The sequence below is a fragment of the Acomys minous genome (genome assembly GCF_964271855.1).
Source record: "Acomys minous genome assembly, chromosome: 10".
Lineage (NCBI taxonomy): Eukaryota > Metazoa > Chordata > Mammalia > Rodentia > Muridae > Acomys > Acomys minous.
Genome location: NC_140491.1, coordinates 106,760,197 through 106,778,800, shown reverse-complemented (window position 1 = coordinate 106,778,800; position 18,604 = coordinate 106,760,197). Strand labels below are relative to the sequence as shown.

The 18,604-nt window shown below is 45.2% G+C and overlaps 1 protein-coding gene across 2 annotated transcripts in view; it reads right to left on the bottom strand.

Moving 5' to 3' along the window:
- RAPGEF4 (Rap guanine nucleotide exchange factor 4) overlaps positions 1-17,875 on the bottom strand; it is a 291,519-nt gene extending 273,644 nt beyond the window's left edge. For both annotated transcript variants that reach the window (XM_084799441.1, XM_084799442.1), the window contains exon 1: positions 17,720-17,875. In XM_084799441.1, the coding sequence (XP_084655567.1) occupies positions 17,720-17,784 (65 nt within the window). In that variant the 5' untranslated portion in view covers positions 17,785-17,875. The remainder of the gene's footprint in view (positions 1-17,719) is intronic.
- Positions 17,876-18,604: the final 729 nt, after the last annotated feature.

Genomic DNA, 18,604 nt, shown 5'->3' with positions numbered 1-18,604 from the left:
CCCTCCCCACAATGGCATTTCCTGTCTCTTACTGGGTGTTTGGCTTCTTCCATAATGCATACCAATTTTAATGTAAATATGTGGTCATTATGTTTATTGGCATTACCTATTTTCTCATTCAGAGAAAGCAATCCCTCTGAAAGCAAGGGCATCTTTCTTTGCCTACTAACAAATCCAAAAGACTTAGAAGGTGTCTCCCATGTACTAAGCAAATATATATTAGATGCAGGAATTCATCTTGTTGAAGAAATGCGTCAATCAATGAATATTTATGTGGGAATTCAGTTAATAACTTAAAAATTATAAATAGAAATAACTCGAGCACAATCACACAGTAAATAAGACTAAAAATTGTAAAACCGAGATCAATGATCCAAATGTTGAAACTCTGAAATTCATATATTTCACTCTAAGGAGAGATAAATACTCAGAGAGAGCAAAATACACATGTTCTCGCATTATGCCTACAGCCCCAGTAAACTCAGTTACCTGGCTTCTAAATCCAAAGGATTAGAAGCAAGCTGTTCTATTTGTACAAGAGAGGGCCAGACAGAAACCGAAAGGGCAATGAGCAAGGAGCTGCAGCTTCCGGCAGCACAAAGGACAGAAACAAGATTTAGGGAGGCAACTAATAATAAATACAAACCATTGAGGTGCCTGGTCCTAAGATAACCCACATCCTTCAAGACCATGATGTTGTCCCACAAGATACTGACTTATATATTCAAGAGGTTGAGTCCCAACAAAGATACTGAGTCCTAGCTAGTAAGAAGAAAATAGTATTTCATATGCTTTGAGGAAAGTCATAAGAAATATCATTTAAGTATTTCTGCTACTATAACTATCATTGTTGTTGTTATTGTTATTATTATTATTATTATTATTATTATTATTATATTTTGATTTTTGAGACAGGGTTTCTCTGTGTAGCTTTGTCTGTCATAGAACTCTCTCTGTAGACCAGGCTGGCCTCAAACTCACAGAGATCCACCTGCCTCTGCCTTCCAAGTGCTGGGATTAAAGGCATGCGCCACCACCACTCTGCTTCTGCTAGAATTATTAAATAATGATAAGTTTTGGTGATTTAGGAGCTAAGTATCTCTGAAATTAACTTCTGTACACTGTAGCTTAAGACTACAGACAAGCACGTTGTTAGGCCTTCAGCTATTCACATGTGCAAAATATTCTTATGCTCCAAAAGCAGAGCACGTTCTGATCAACTTTCACACTTCAAGAAGGTTTTTGGTCTGAGATTTTTAATGATCTATACAAAGCACAAAAACTCTTGATTGGCTGAAGTGGATGCGTCAGCAGTGGGCGCGGGGTTACGTCAAGCAGATGCGTCAGCAGTGCGCGCAGTGCAGCAATGGCATTCACAAGGTGAGACTTGGAAGGGCCGTCGGGCTCCTCCTGTGTCTCACCCTGATCTTCTTTGAGTTAAGGATTCCACATCTGCAGGAATTCTGTATTAGAAATATAGTTATTTCTGATAGAGATGGCACGTTGAGCTCCTCAGCAAGTTAGCTCGGATCACTTCGTTAATGGTTAGGACATTTAGAACAGTGGGCTCAAAGCAAACAGATGCAAGGCGGGCTGGTCCTGCCATCCTCAGTCCACCTCCGGAGGGGACGCCCACGTGGCTGTCTTACTTTTCTTAGTAGAGAGGTTGGCCAACAAGAGAGGTTGAAGACAGAGGAAAATGTCAACCCAAGGCATCTAAGTGGGGGGGGGAGACTAGAAATAGTCAACGAGGGACATCTTGAGTTCACCAGACACTTTGAAATGGCTCCTTACAGGCCTCCTGGAATTCAGCCATGGTGGAAAGATTGTTGTGAAGGCTAAGAATTGAGACAGGCTGTCATTCTGCCAACCACAGTCTTAGTGGCGTTCCCCAGGGGTACAGAACATTTGAGGGGGGGGAAAGAAAGCTCAATCCATATGAGCCACATGATTTCAGCCAATAAAAATCGTATTTATAAAAATTAAGCTGGCTGTGGTGGTTCATGTCTTTAATCCCAGCAGTCAAGAGACAGAGGCAGGCAGATCTCTAAATTCAAAGCCAGCCTAGACTACAAAGAGTTCTAGGACAGGTAGAGCTACACAGAGAAACCGTGTCTCAAAAACAAAACAACAAAGCCAAAGAACAAACAAACAAAGAACAAAAACTATAAAATATTATATTTATAAAAATTTTACTCACCTAGGAAATGATCATCCTGTAAGTGTCCTATAATGTTCATTTTAAAGGTCATAAAGTCATTGAGTCTAGGCTGAAAACATGCTAAAAGTACTCAGACCAAAGACACTGAAGAACTGCAGTAAAACCTATGAGCCCGGTTGATCCCCCAATTAAAAGATAGTTTCAATTATAGCCTGTAATTTTTCAAAGCCAGTGTCATTTCCCATCTGGGAAGGAGAAGTATGTTGTTACTTAGTAGTGATCTCAGAAAGGAGGTAGAGCAGAGAGGGGCCCTGTGCAGTCCTGTGCCCCCCTGACCCACAGCCGAAGGGAGGAGCAGGTGGTGATGGTACCTGGGTCACAGTGAGCATTTCCTCGGGACTGCTGTCCCAGCTACAGGTCTTATATCTTTTAAAAAATAACTTTAAATTTTTTTCCTCTTCTATAATTCCCTTTTCAACTATTTTAGTATTTTTGGATCTCTTTTTATTTACCTTGAGATAAACTCACATCTATGAAGTCTCCCCTGTGTACATGATGTAATTTAACGGAACAAAGCACATGAAAGCAGGCATACATGCTGCTGTGCCCAAGCAAAAATAAATAGATTCAAACGCTACAATTCCATTCATGGGGGTGCTTTTTGTGGCAGAATTTGTCTGTAGTTTCAAGTAACATAAAAATCAAGTTCAACTATAATGAAAACAAAACAAAACAAAGAAAACCTTACTTTTAGGTAATTATTTCACATTCTAAAAGTAATTTTCTGTTATTTTTTATTGTCACTGTTCACTCTCTCTTCTCAATGACGCCTGTATGCATTCCCTAAGAATGATGACTAATATATTCATTTATTTAATTTGTTTTGATTTTATTTATCTTTCAGGTAACCAAAAACAACACTCGAGTTAACTAATCCCCACTTTGAGTTCTCCACACTTGCCAAGGCACAGTTTTCTTGCCTGTTACTCCTGAGGCTGGCACTTCTAATAGGAGAGAGAAACCATATATTAATCCTCTAAAACCCACAGGGAGGTTAAAAATTAAATTTTCTTTGACATCCAGAACTTGTTGAATGTTGAATTCTAAAATGAGCCTCTGAAGTTAAGATAAATATCCAAGCTTACACTGAAGAGGTAGGAAGCAAAGCGGTAGAGATAGCATCAAATTCAATTGAGGGGAAGATAAGGTGCATTCACAAGCTTGTAATATCGTACAGCTACAGCAGCAGGAGATGAAGGAACACGGGCTCCATTCACACTAAGCCAGCAGGGTTCCCAGCCTGGCCGCGCTGGGAAATCTGCCTTAGGCACAGAACTGCCCTCCGCAACTGGCACTCCGGTGTATCGAGAGGACCCCCTGTCTGTGTTCTAATAATCTAAATGATTACATGGGATTCCTGATGTACGTTTTTAAAAGTATTTTAAGTAAATAAAATATGAAGCTAGGCCAGATGCCAGATCTTTCCAGCTCCACAGCGTGGAGCCAGTAGGGAAGTCTGATGTAGGTAGTTACCTCAACATTATCATAACATACGGGGTATTCTCGAGTGGGCTTCAAATCTGACAAAAGAAAGTAAAACATACTGCCACATCTTAATGAGGAAACCATGATATGAACCCAACACACACACACACACACACACACACACACACACACACACACGCGCGCGCGCGCGCACACATGCACACACACATGCACACACACAAATGTTCTGAAAAGGTCAATGATAATGATAGAAAGAAAAATAAAATGTTCAAGCCAACAAACAAATGCTTCAAGCAGGACACTGGCAGGATTTCCGAGCAGTTTCCTCCTAGGACTTCAGAATTAGAATTCTAAGGGGCTCTACACAGGCACTAAGTTCACCCCTGATAAATCTAAGCCAGGTAAACACAAAACCCAGAAGCCATCCTCAGAGTAGAGGTAAGGACACCGCTTGGCACGTAGCCAAGGTCAGGACACACTCACACCCCTGCCTCTCTGAAGGCAGCTTTCTCACTCCTGGAAAAACAAAAACAAAAACAAAAACAAAAACAAAAACAAAAACCCATTATTATATTGGAAAACGAAGCCGGGTGGTAGGGTGCATTTATATAATCCCAGCATTCAGGAGGCTGAGATGGGGGTATCAACTCAAGCCCAGGGTGGACTACACTGCAGATCACATTTAAAGTCATAAATTCTCCAGACAAGAGGTTCGGGGTCAAAGGAAAGAAGGAGAAAGGGAGGGATGAAAAACTAAAATGAATCGTGTTCTTGTTGTTGCTGTTGTTGTATCTTTTTTTAAAAATTGGGAGGTGTTTTTGTTTTATTTTATGTGTGAGTGTTTTGCCTGCAGGCATGTATGTATACCACGTGCATGCCTGGTACATGTGAAGGACAAAAGAGAGCATCGGATTCCCTAAAACTGGAGCCATGGGTGGTTGTGAGTCACCATGTGGATGCTGGAAGCCAGATCCAGCTCCTCGGTCTCAGTGTCCTGTTGCTGTGAAGAGACACAGTGGTCGAGGCAATTCCTATAAGAGAAAGCATTTAATTGGAGGCTTGCCTACAGTCATAGAGGCTTAGTCCATGAGCATCATGACACGTCGGAAGCAGACAGGCATGATGCTGGAGCAATAACTGAGGGATTTACATCCTAATCCACAGGCATCAGTCAGAGAGACAGAGACGGAGACACACAAACACACAGAGAGAGAGGGAGAGAGAGAGAGAGGGAGGGAGGGAGGGAGAGGGAGGGAGAGAGAGAGACTGGGCCTGGCATGGGCTTTTGAAAACCCAAGCCACACACTCAGTCACACATCTCCTCCAACAAGGCCACACCCACTCCAACAAAGTCCACACCTCCTAATCCTTCTGTAGGAGTTCCACTAACTGGAAACCAAGCGTTCAAACACCATAGGGCCATTCTCACTCAAAGCACCACAGCCTCTACAAGATCAAAAAGTGCTCTTGACCTCTGAACCATCTCTCTAGCCTTATTTTTAAAATATATCTTTGAATAATAGTATTTAAAAGATAACCCAGGGCTGGCACAATAGGCAAAGGTACTTGTCACCAAGCCTGATGACCTGAGTTTAATCCTCAGTGCCCACAAGGTAGGAGAGAATTGATTCCCACAAGTTGTCCTCTGATCTCTATACATGGATTATGGCACACATGTGGACACACACACACACACACACACACACACACACACACACACACACACACTAAGCAAGTATAATTTTTAAATGATATTCAAGAATTCTAAAAAGCCTTAATTTATTCATTTTAATGAAATTACTATCATCTACTATGGCAACAAAAGTAGTTAAAGTATGGGTATTTTTCCAAAGTCAGATCTTGTCACCAAACCAAAGGATGTCACTGTATTTATTCAGCCTGAATCTTCACCATGGGCGCCTGTCCAACTCTGCTCTCTAAAATGTCTCATCCACCCATTTGGTAGAGCCTAGATTTAAATTCAATTCAAGTAACTCACAGCTCATTCAAGGTTTTGAATGAAACATCGCTGCACTAGAAAGACCTCTCTGGCCATCCTCTTTCACATCGCAGTGTCTCTAGGCCTCTGCTCTGTCTCTGCTTTATTTCCCATCATGGCTCCTGTCACTCCTGGGCATGGTGGTAAAGATGTCCGCTCCTGCATATGTCTGTGTCCTTGCTCTGTATACTCCATGGCACCTTCTCGCAGGGAACTTGTCCCTGTTCACTGCTATATCATCCCAGCACCCGGTCAGGTACTCAGCTGTGTCCCGACCACTGACTGAATGGTATCTTTTCATCTAGGACTTCAATTCACAAGGCCGAGGGCTTTGCCGGCTTTCTCACTAACGGGCACTCAACAAGGAGTGACTGGCAAATAGAGAGTGAAGTGGAGTCAGAGTGAATAAATGGGTGCGTGAAGAGCAGGAAGGAAGTAACTGCGTTTGGTCTTTTCCTACAGCACATTCGGTTTGGGCAAGGTAGAAGAGATCACGAGGTGGGGACAGTGAAGGCGGAGCTTTCTTATTACATCACACATTTATTTAAAGAGCTGATGACGACGGCATGCAAGATCCAAGCACCCGCCGGGCATGGTGGCACACGTCTTTAATCCCAGCACTCAGGAGGCAGAGGCAGGCAGATCGCTGTGAGTTCAAGGCCAGCCTGGTCTACAAAGCAAGTCCAGGACAGCCAAGGCTACACAGAGAAACCCTGTCTTGAAAAACCAAAGAAAAAAAAAAAAAGACTCAAGCATCCAGCCTTCCTGTGGCACAGTCAATAGATAGTCATGCAATAGCAGGACAGACAGATAGTCTTCCCCAAGAAAAGAGGAAGAGGCAAGGTAAATCTCTACGTGTCTAGGAGAAGGAAAAAAAGAAAGAAAGAGAGAGAAATAAAAATTCCACCAACTGATTATTCAATACCAAATAGTCAGCCCTGAAAGCATACATATAAGTAACATTATAACAATAGAAATATATACAGATAGGCACATAGCAACATTTAGTGAAAAAAAGAAGCCATGAATTTGAAAGCGAGCGAAGATAAATCTACAGGAGGATTTGGAGGGGAAATTTTTGTAATTATTTTTAAATCTCAATTAAAAAAATCAAAGAATCAATTTTTTAAAAGAACTCAAAATAAGTAATAAATAAATAATGAGATAGATAGATAGATAGATAGATAGATAGATAGATAGATAGATAGCCAGGGACTTCCTAGCAAAGAAGCAAGCAGTACAGTAAAAAGGCCACCACAGGGTATGGGTGCAGGACAACTGGCCTGGTCCTTCTCCAGCAGCCACATGGTGGCAGTGATGATGTTGTGGGCACAGGAAAGCTGTCCCTGCCCCTCATGGGAAAGCTAGCACCTCAGGGCTCTCCTAGTTGATGGCTTCTGGTAGGTAGGCAAGCAGAGAAAGACTTATTCTCCCTTGTGAGGCTGGCTGCTAGGAATTTGACCATGCTCCAGTGTGTGTATAGACAACACAAAATGAACTTGTGTGTGTGTAGGAGGCCACAAGGAAGTAGGAGTGCAGATGGGAAGACTGTGAGGTAAGTGCAATCAGGGTGCACGATGTGAGATTCCCAAATAATAAAAAGGGGGCACCACAAATAGAAACTGTCTACAGATTATGTCTCTGGTAAGAATTTAATATCCAAAAGATATAAGAATTACACAATTCAATGTCCCCCAAAAATGGACTGAAAAAGGGTAAAGGATCTAAGTAGACATTTTCTCAATGATGGCACATCTCTGGCTATATTATGTTTCCAGACAGAATTCACTGGAGAGGAAACACTCACCTGAATGTGGGTGGTGCCATCTCATGATGGTGCTGGGCCAAATAAAAAAGGTGAAAGAAGAAGCCACCGTTCCCTTCTCTTTGCTTCATGGCTGGGGATGCGATCCCACAAGCCACCTCACAACCCTGCCACCAGCCCTCCCCTGCCACGTGGACTTGTCCTGTTAACTGTGAGCAGAAATACTCCTTCTTCCCATGAGTTGCTTCCTCTTGGGTATTTAGAAACTAAAGCAGTCACAGAGGACGGCAAACAGGCAACTCAGAAGAATTATGCCATCTGATAACATGGACGAAATGAAGGAACTCCTGAAAGAACTTATCAAAATATGACAAGAAGAAACAGAAATATGAGTAGTCCTTTATTTACTAAAAAGAATGAATCTGTCATTTAAAAAAAAAAAAACTTTCTAGCTGCGCAGTGGTGGTGCATGCTCAGCACTCAGGAGACAGAGGCCAGCCCGGTCTACCAAGTGAGTCCAGAACAGCCAAGGCTACACAGAAAAACCCTGTCTCGAAAAACCAAAACCAACAACAACAACAAAAACTTTCTACAAATTAAACACCTGAACAAAATGATTACTATCTTTTAAAGAAGAACATCAATCTTTGATAATTTTTTTTTAATTTAGAGAGAAATAAAATAGAGGAAAACTAAGAAACCAGGAGCATCATGTTACTAAAACCTGAAATAAATATTACAAACTCACCAGCTTACATCCTTCATCGATAGATAGGAAAATGGCTTTCATAAAACATTACATTGTTGAATAGAGCGAAACACCAAGATGATAATGTAACATGACAAAGTAGTATTCCGATAGGAAAGAGTGGTTTATCATTCAAAACTCAGCCAGGTGTAGCGGCTCCACGTGTGACCCCAGTACTCAGGAGGCGGAGGCAGAAGGCTGAGCATGGGCTGGAAGCACCCTGCAGCTCAAGGACGCCTAGGTGACACGGCAGGGTTGTGTTAAGAGAAGGAGGATGAGGAAGAGGAAGAAAAACATGAATCAAGGTAAATCTCTGTATTTCTGGGAGAAACAAAATAAAAGTGTTGGTTTTTTTTTGAGAAAGAGAAACAAAAATTCACATGATCGTCTTAGTTTAAGAAGATGGACTTTGTTTTAAAAAATAAAAGAAAGTAGAAGGAAGGAAGTGTGTATGCAGGGGTGGGGGGGAGGCTCACTTAAATTCCATGGCCAAACATTAAGAACTCAAAGATGCTGTTCATCTTCACCTATTTTCTTCAACCTTGCCCTAGAATTCCTAGCTAGTGACGTCAGGCAAGACAAATTACAAAAGGCAAAACCAATCAAGATAAATAAGTAAAACTACCGTTATTTACAGACATGGCGGTCTATTACAACAATTATACAGGAACTACTAGAACTCATTAGCTTGGCAAAAAATATATCACTAGTGAAATCGAACAGGATATTGGATCCTGTCCACTACGGGCCCCAAGCTTTGACAGCTGCCCCAGACTTTCACAACCTAGAGACGACCATTCAGCCGTACTTTTATTCGCCCACAAAACTCAGCACAGCTGTCCCTGTATCAGTAGCTTTATTCAAAGATTCAAGACCAGAGGTTCCGAAAACTCAACGACTTAGTGCACCCCGCTGGTGAGTGGGGCTGGTTGCATCTGAACCCAGATCCCGTTCATCCTAAAACACGAAGTCGATCTGACGAAGTGCATTTCCAGCTGGAAGTGAAGAAACCTGAGGCTAAGGCCCTGAAAGAAAACAGGAGAACGCAGCGGGTAAGCAAAGAACTGGTGACTGTTTATTATAGACAGCGTCAAGGATCTGAAAAATACAGACTTGTGATGTTATTAATAAGACGAAAAAGAATGAAGACCAGAAAAAGGGCCCTTGGGGGCTAAGAGAGGTCAGACAAGCTTCGACACAGAGCAGCTCGTTAGACTACAGGTCCTTCCGACATGACGGAAAGCCTAACAGAGGGTGTCATAGACTTCACAAGAGACACAATGGCTGAGCACAGTCGGGACCTTAGGGTTTCCCTGGGGCTCTCCTTTTGATTACAAGATGGTGGCCACAGGACCATGCTTTCTAGACAGCGGGCCGGCGGGAGGGGGGTTATCAATATCTCCATCTTTTATCAGGAAGGCAAAAGCCGTCCTGGAATCTCTCAGTAAGCTTCCCGTACGTCACTGTGGCCATGACACCTGGGCTGAAGGAGGAGACTGAAAGAAAATTCTTTTTTCTTTTCTTTTCTTTTTTTCCTTTTCTTTTCTCCCCAGCCTCTGTGGCAGTGGAGGGTGAAGGCAGGGTGCCCACCAAATGTCCCTGGGGTATCGCAAGGGACTCCCCCTGTGCAGAGACAAACGCAGCTGGTCTGTCACGTGCGCCTTGGGCACAAAGTTGACGTGATCTTCGTAGCAAGGGCAGGAGACCCCAGAGGAAAGGGCATGTATGAAGAGGGAAAACAGAGGCCCCGCACATCTTACTTTTCAGCAGAAGAGCCACGTGCTTCCCGGAGAAGCAGCTGAGTCAACACGGCCAGCTGGAGACCGCTGCTGCCACCCAGGCTGGTCTGCTGTTTTCCTTGGGGTGCGTAGCTGCTTCCCACCTCTTATCCAAGCTATTATTTCCACCTTCTTCCTCTTAGTACACCTTAGACCAGAGCCTCCCCCATGCCTCCGTTCTCTGGGAGAATAAAGCATAGAACGGCAGCTCTCTTCCCTGCCTCTCTTGAGGACGCAGCCTTTAAATCTGCCAGAAGCCAAACCAGCTGCTCCGGGCTTGGGGGGGTGGCTCGGGAGGGAAAGGGCTACGAAAGCTTCTTACAAACCAGTGGGGATTCAGACAAAAGGGCAACACTAGTCTTACTGTCACTGGAGGAACCCGAAATCCACTAAGGAAAAACCAAGGGAGACAGGAGACTGCATTTGCTCTGCTGGGTGCCACTTTTCTATGGGGGAAAAAATCTACCTCCCAGGATCAGGGCAAGGTGAAGGCAGCAGGGCCAGGGGTATATAGGGCCAGCTGCATAGCATCTCCTGTGCTCCCTCTCTGAAGGCATCAGGCAGGCCATGTTTTTTTCCCCTAAAAATCTTCTGCAAATAAAACCAGAGCCGGAACACTAACGCCTGGTTAGACACCAGACTGGCTCCACATATATACAGCATGTGTTCCCATGGTTGTAAGGTCACAGTGCTCTGTCCCCTAAGGAACTACACACAGAGAGACTCCAGACATGAAACTTGAAAAGTAGAGATTGCTAACATCGTAGACAGAGAGAGAGACTGATGGACACTGGCGCCTGTTGATGGAACTCCGGAACTCCTCTGCTGGCTCTCTCACCAAAGTATCACCTCAGAATTTGATCAAGCTCTAAACCCAAATGCCAGTTTCAGGAAATGCAGACGCAAAGGAATGAGTCTCTACAAAACACCACAGGGGAACAATTACAGTTCAGGTGGAAACACGGGGAGAGAAATCTAGGTATAAAAACATATCTGAACTAAACACAAATAATCTGCATGCTGATACGAACAAAGTGAAAAAAAAGTTTGAAATAAACAAGGAACTTTGAATACTTGAATATATTTAAGAACTAGTGTCAACATTTGTAAAGAATGGCATTAGTTTATTTTAAAAAATCCTGCCAGGCATGGTGGCGCACGCCTTTAATCCCAGCACTCAGGAGGCAGAGGCAGGCGGATCACTGTGAATTGGAGGCCAGCCTGGTCTACAAAGAGAGTCCAGGACAGCCAAGGATACACAGAGAAACCCTGTCATGAAAAACAAACAAACAAACAAACAAACAAAAAACCCTACCCAGATCTAGCCAATGGACAGGACATTCTCCACAGTTGAGTGGAGAGTGGGGACTGACTTTCACACAAACTCTGGTGCCCCATATTTGACCATGTCCCCTGGACGGGGAGGCCCGGTGCCACTCAGAAGAAGGATAGCAGGCTACCAAGAAGAGACTTGATACCCTATGAGCATATGCAGGGGGAGGAAGTCCTCCTCAGTCACAGTCATAGGGGAGGGGAATAAGGGGAAAATGGAAGAGAGGGAGGAATGGGAGGACACAAGGGATGGGATAACACTTTAGATGCAATATGAATAAATTAATAAAATATATTTTAAAAAATAAAATGCAAAAGAATGCTGCCAAAAACATCCTTACCTTTTTGAGAGATATACTGACATATTTGCAAATTAAATACTACTTATGGAAACTGCTTCAAGATAAACCAGGGGCAGGCACTGGGGGAAAAGCTTGATGGGTGAACCACAGCACACATGCCTGGTGACCCGTGTCCGGAGCCCATATAAATAATAGAGGTTAGGTGGCATACATCCCAACACCCCTATAGCAAGATGGGAGGCAGTCACAGGGGAATGGCCCAGAAGATCTGGAGTCAGCTAGCAGGTAGTACACGGTGTCATGGAGGAGCCAGTAACTTGCTCAAATCAAAGGAAAGGTGAGGAAGAACTCCTGAATGCTCCTGAACTCAACACCCACACACTGCAGCATATGTACACCCGCACACACACACACAACTAAGTAAGTACATAGATGATAAATAGATAGATAGATAGATAGATAGATAGATTGATAGATAGATAGATAGATAGATAGATTGATTGATAGATAGATAGGGCATAAAAATAAAACAGGGCTTTAAGAGAGTTAATGATTCTTCGGGGTGGGAAGGGATAGAATAAGAAAATCTTACTATTCTATGTATTTAGAAATTTTCCACAATAAAAATAGATCGAAAATTTTAAACAGTTGGTTAAAAAAAAAAAAAAAAAAAAAAAAGAACAGTCATGAAATGTCTCCCCACCCCCACTCCAAAACCAAGATTCATATCAGCCAGGAACCAGAGGCCGACATCGCTAACCTGCCACCTGCACCCTTCCCAGGAAAGACCTTGCCAGAGGGCTGCAGAGCAAGTGGCTACCTCACCCTGGCCCTGCCAGCACCTTCTACAGTGAGGGCACTGGGCAGTTGCTGGAGATAAAGGGCTGAGTAAATTGCAGGGACTAGCATCAAAGGATGCAGAAGCAAGCAGGCAGTTAGCGCGGAGTCTGCCTTGTCTTATTGCAGTGGACAAAGTGTGCCCTGGGAGCTCTTGCAGTGGTCATCTAACTAGAAGATGGGACAGCAAGACAGCAAAGCTGTCCTCAAGTATCCCCAGAACTACCTTGTGATTAGAACCCAATTCCCAGCTCTGTGGCTCTGGGAAAAGAACGCACTCTACACGCTGTAGATATGAGCGGCCATCCTGGCCCGGCAGCCTAGCTTCTCCTAGGAAATTCAAGAGCTGTGCTTCTGCTTAACGACCGTATTCCCCGCTCAGCTGGCCTCTGGCAGGACTGCATTAGCCAAATGAGCGTGTCCACTTGCCTGGTGAAACAGATTTATCGTCAAATCAATGACCTGGCTGCTCTCTAAGGTCTCTGGAGTCTGGTACGTGTGCAACCATCCCCGAAACATGAATGCATGGATTCTCAATATGCTGACAAAGCAAGATTCCTGGAGCTAGCCCTGAGCCCCGGAGAAAGTACCAGAAGATTTCATCCCTGGGGTCCTGCGTGGTTGACACCAGACTCCCCCAGAGCTAGGGTTCTGCTCCGTGTGCCTCTTTGATCCCTCCAGAGTGAGACCATATCTGATATTTCTTTGATATCTGAGTCATCCTTTCACACCATGTGTCCTACAAAGTATTTTGGTTTTAGCAGATGTGTTCCTTGATTTCTTTCAGTCTCACTCAACCACATCAAAATAGCTAACAAACCATCTCTATGAGGGTAAGTCACATGCAAAGGAACCATCAACAGAAGTGTGTGTGTGTGTGTGTGTGTGTGTGTGTGTGTGTGTGTGTGTGTAAACGAAACACAATTTTGAAAAACAAACTTAGTTGCCTTTAAAAGATGACAGCCTTTTTGACATACCCCACAAGCCTTGGCTTTACCTTCTGTTTCTGCTTCGGCCTGTGAGACAGTGGTCCTCAAATAAACTAACCAGCTGCCCCTCCCCTCCTCAAAGCCTAACAGAGCTTCAAACAAAAGGAAGGACACAGCAAATTCTTTCCAAAGAGAAGATGGTTTCTGTCGCCTCTCGTAGTTTCCCCATCACTCTCTCAGGAGAGCCTCTCAGCTACAGCAAGCAGTGGCAGTGTTTCCTGTGAGGGTTCACACAGTAGACAGTAAGCCTCCTTGCCACTTTCGAGTGACAGCAGCCACAGACAATATGTAACCGAGTAAGTGTGGCTGTGTTCCAATGAAACTGTTGATGCGCACTGCAATTTGAATTCATACAAACTTTATGAATCGTGAAATACCACTCTTTTTATTTATTTTCCAGCCAATCAGGAATTTTAGAGCCATGCTCAGGGGATTTACAGGTCAGGGTTTGCTGATTCCTGCTCTCCTATGATTGAAGCAGTGATTCACAAAACGTGTGACTGATGCCCCTTACCCACAATGCAAGTTATCAACTAGAAACAGTTCTCAAAACCACAGGAAGCCAACTTAAAACCTTTCGTTAACATTAAATAAAGGCCATTGCATTATTTTTAAAAAGTGCCAAATAATAGGATTGGTAATTTAGGAATTTGTTCATAGCTCATCTTAAGGAACAATCTATACCCGCAGGCAAGCAGTGCACTTGCTCTGGGTTCACAGTAAGTGCGCTGATAACTGTCTCCACGTGGCTTTATACATCTAGGGTCTGAGGTGGGTCTGACTCTTAGGTATGTATTTATAGATACCACTTTAGTCCGTGACCATACGTAGCTGACACCTAGAATGCTTTGCTTTTCCTTTCTCCAGCCTAATCTACACATCTGCACCCTTTCACACGTGAGGTTGGAGAGCACCATCCCAACCAGGATCTTCATAAACGGAGAACCACACACTCCTTAGGCTCCGCCCTCCTTGTTGTTTTGCTCCGATTTCCCCTATAGATGTCTTTACTCAAGAAGACTTTTCTCCTTCTACCCTCTTTTTTTCTGTTAAAGTTCTCTCCTCTCTCTCTCTCTCTCTCTCTCTCTCTCTCTCTCTCTCTCTGTGTGTGTGTGTGTGTGTGTGTGTGTGTGATATGCATGTGGGTGTATACGCATGAAGAAGTCAGAAGTTAACGCTGGGTGTCTTCCCTGACCATTCTCAACCTTATTTCATAAGACAGGATATCTCGTTGAACGTGGAGCTCATCAATATGGCTGGCCAATGAGCTCCTCCTGTCTGTGCTGCCCCGTTGCTGGGTCTGCGGATGTTTGGGGCCACGCCAGGCTTCTCACACAGGTGCTGCAATCCAGACTCAGGAGTCTGTACAGCAGACACTGTACTGACTGTGCTGTCTCCACCAACAATAGCCTCCCCTCTCCTCTCTCTTCTATTTCCAATCTCTGGGCTCCTCTTTCGCCGCCCCCTGCCCCCCCCCCCAGATATTCAAACTCCTGCTCATTTCGCTCATGCGTACATTTGAACTACATTTCTCAGCTCAATTCACTACGTTCCTGGCATCAGAGTCCCAAATTCCACCTTGCTGCATTGTTCCTTCTCTTCTTGTGCATTCTTGGAATTGTCCATGGTGGCGCACGCCTTTAATCCCAGCACTCGGGAGGCAGAGGCAGGCAGATCACTGTGATTTCGAGGCCAGCCTGGTCTACAAAGGGAGTCCAGGACAGCCAAGGCTAACACAGAGAAACTCTATCTCCAAAAACTTAAAAAAAAATAAAAAATAAAAAGTGAGGTGGGGGAAAAGGCTGGGTCCCTTGCCACATCTGTGTGCCTTCGCCCAACTGGCTCCCCTGTCTGGCCTGCCCTCCCCAGTCTTTGGTAGAACCAGCCTTCAGCCTCTATGTCCAGGCCTGACTCTGCATTTCCAAAGCACACATCCTTGTTAAAGTGTTTATCACTGGCCTACAGTTACACAGCTACCTAGCTACCCCACCACCAAGCCCTCAGCACCTCCAAGCCAAGAAGTACCCTCAATGCCTAGTCCAGTACCTGGAACAGGGTATTAACACTAAGTCTCTCAGATGAATTAAAGGCAACGTCCCCAGGAGGAAGGCATTACAGAGTGCCAGCACCCTAGACGATTTTCATCTACACTCTCGGCCTTCATCCTTTCTTTTGGCACTCAAAGAAAGAATAAGCAGGCTACCAAGATGAGACTTGATGGCCTATGAGCATATAGTGGGGAAGGAGGTCCCCCTCAGTCTTAGACCTAGGAGAGGGGAATAGGGTGAAAGCAGGAGGGAGGGAGGAACGGGAGGATACAAGTGATGGGATAACAATTGAGTTGTAATCTGAATAAATTTAAAAAATTAAAATTTTTTTTAAAAATTAAAAAATAAAAGTTGAATAGACTACGTTTTAAAATGCAACAGCAAAATAGGCCTCCCCCTACCCCGCTTGCTGTAATGAAACAGCCTTTCCTAAACGGCTCTGCTGAGGAATTCTGGGATCAAGGCCACACACAGAGCAGATAAGAAGAGGTCTTCACACCGTGGAAACAAAACACTTATAGGGCACCTCCTAGCTTCCAGCGCACTCGGCACCTTCGCCTTCCTTTCCATTTGCCCACTGGTTGCTGGGCGGTGAGTCTCTTTTTTTCAAACCCAGGAAATAAAGCAATAGCGCACAAGATCAGAACCCGTAAGAGCTCTGGGCCTAAAACCCTCAGTTTATGGAGCTGTCTACTCGCCTGCGTTTCCGTAGCACGAGGCTCGGGAAGAGAAGGTTTATTTATTTGCTTGTTTGGTATCTATTTATCTTGCCCATTATGAATGGCGGTGGCGACGTTAAACTGTCGCACCAAGGTCTAGAAATCCACTCCGAACACAACCAGGTAGGCAGATGCACAGGTAGAGGCACCACTCCATCCATCCTGCGCGCGCACGCGCCGAGTTACTGACTGTTCGAAACTGTACGCTACGCATTTCGGCACAGAGAAGTATATTGCTTCCTCCTCAAAATGATCACTCACGAGGAAACGTTGCTATTTATAGATTAGGCGCAAGCTCTTGATTATCTCTTGTTTTATAATTTGCTTTTCCTAGAGTATTACATTTAGATTACTGATCCCATTAGCAGGCTCTCAGCTGAAATATGCCTTTAATTCCTCCACAGAATTCTGTATGACTTAACCATCTCTTCGATCGTCTTACTGTTTGCTGCATGTAATTTCCCTCATATCAGAACATACCATTTAGTCAGAAATCGGGCAGTGCCTGCCAAAAATAGTCTTGCTACTGTGTGGTAACTAAAAGTCAAGATTGGTTTTTATCAGTCTTCAGGATATTAACATGAGCTGCGTTTAGCTCTTCTCTATCAGTTAGTATCTTTTCAGCAGAGGCCTGTGGGGGTAGAGCATGCACAACAGGCCACTCTCGAGAGTCTCAAGTTTGATCCAGTTACAAATCTGTTCATTGAAAAAATTTTCAATATGGCAGAGCACAAAATATTTCCCACACATGCAAATTCAGGTACCGTGCAGATAGCATCAAGATGTGAATCTACTGGCCTTTGGCATCGAATTCTGAGATTTCAGAGGCAATTCACTCTGCAAGACATTTTGCTTGCTTCTTTCAAAGTTCAGATGCATCACCTTTTTTTCCCTGAGGGTAATAAGCTATAATTGCTAACATACTGTGTAATGTTTACTGTTAAATTTGCAATCTGGACAAACAGAAAATTACACTGTTGGAGCCCGAAAACAACTGCAATCGGTTGTCACCCACAACACCTTCCTCGGAGGCTGGTGCCTGAAGTCAACACTCTTTGCTGTTCAAATTTCTCTTTAGAGTGAGGGTCTTTTCTGCAGAGATTAAGACACCTCCCGGTGACCTTCCTAACCGTAGACCTTGAGAGAGCTCCTGGGGGAAAAGAGCTGTGAATTTCAGCAAAGGACTTGTCAGCTCCACTGCGTCCTCACACTTGGTTTTCAGAAAGAAAAAAAAAAAAAAGGTGACACTGCACCTGCATGAACCACCCCCCTCCCCGCCCCTCCTGGAAACTTAAATGACATTCTCCCTTAGGGTCTGTACATCCTGAAGGCAGAGTGAATACACTCTCCCTGGTCTTAATGCCAATGGAAACCCCCATTCCACGAGTGGAGCGTGGAGTCGCTGCGAGGCGGAAGGGGACGAGGACAGGCTGGCACCTTGTCCCCCGCACCACGACAGTCTGTTCCCGGCACCTGGAATGCTCTCCCGCAGGTGGCCCCCCAACGACCCAGATCCCGTACCCCACCCCGCATACCTTTTATCCAGGCAGGCGATCCACTCGCCCGAGGACGGAGCGTGTGCAGCGTGCGCAGCGACCATGTTGGGCAGCAGCGCGCCGTGGCCCCGGGCTGCGGCCACCTCCTGCGCGCCTCCCGGCGGGCTCCCGCGGCCTGCGGGGCGGGGACCAAGGGGCGGGCCAGGCGCGAGGCCCGCGCTGCACTGCGGCGCCCGCGTGGGAGCCCCGCCGCCCCGCCCGCCCGCCAGGAACGGCGACCCCACGGCACCTGCGGCAGGTGCCCTGCTCCTCCAGGCCTGCGTCCACCCTCACCTCGGGGGGTGGGGGTGGGGGGCTTCTGCGGCCGGTGCCACCCAGGTGCGCCTGGGGAGGGGATGTCAGACTCTATATTTTTCGTACGGCAAATGCCACTAAAATGGCTGCTGCCTCTCCGTTTCCTTAGAAACCCATTAGTCCTCTTCAGCGCCTGTCAAAACTTACTGGCTGCTCCCGGCTCACCTTTACAGTCTCCCCTTTAAATAGAGGCGACAGAGGGCAGGGCTAGGAAGGCTTGCGATGTAGTGGGGGTCGGGGACAACATGGTCTCTTGATTTGTACCCCAAAGGGTAAACTATTTTGAAGGTTGGGGGGCGTTGAAGGCTGGGCAGGATAGAAGAACCTAGGAGACCAGAGGATAATGTGGGGTTTGGGAGGGGGCGGGGTGCAAACTGAAGTCACTGGCCTTGAACCTTGGACTTGCTTGAGCAAAAAGAAACAATTAAGAATGGGGTATCCCTGAGTCCCAAGCAGAACTGGGTTTCCGGTCTGGAAGCCAAGTTCCTAGGCACTCCATAAACTCTTCTCTCCCACAGCGCGCCCTCTTCCCTGACCCAGTGCGGAGGGTGACCACAGCTGCCTGTCTCC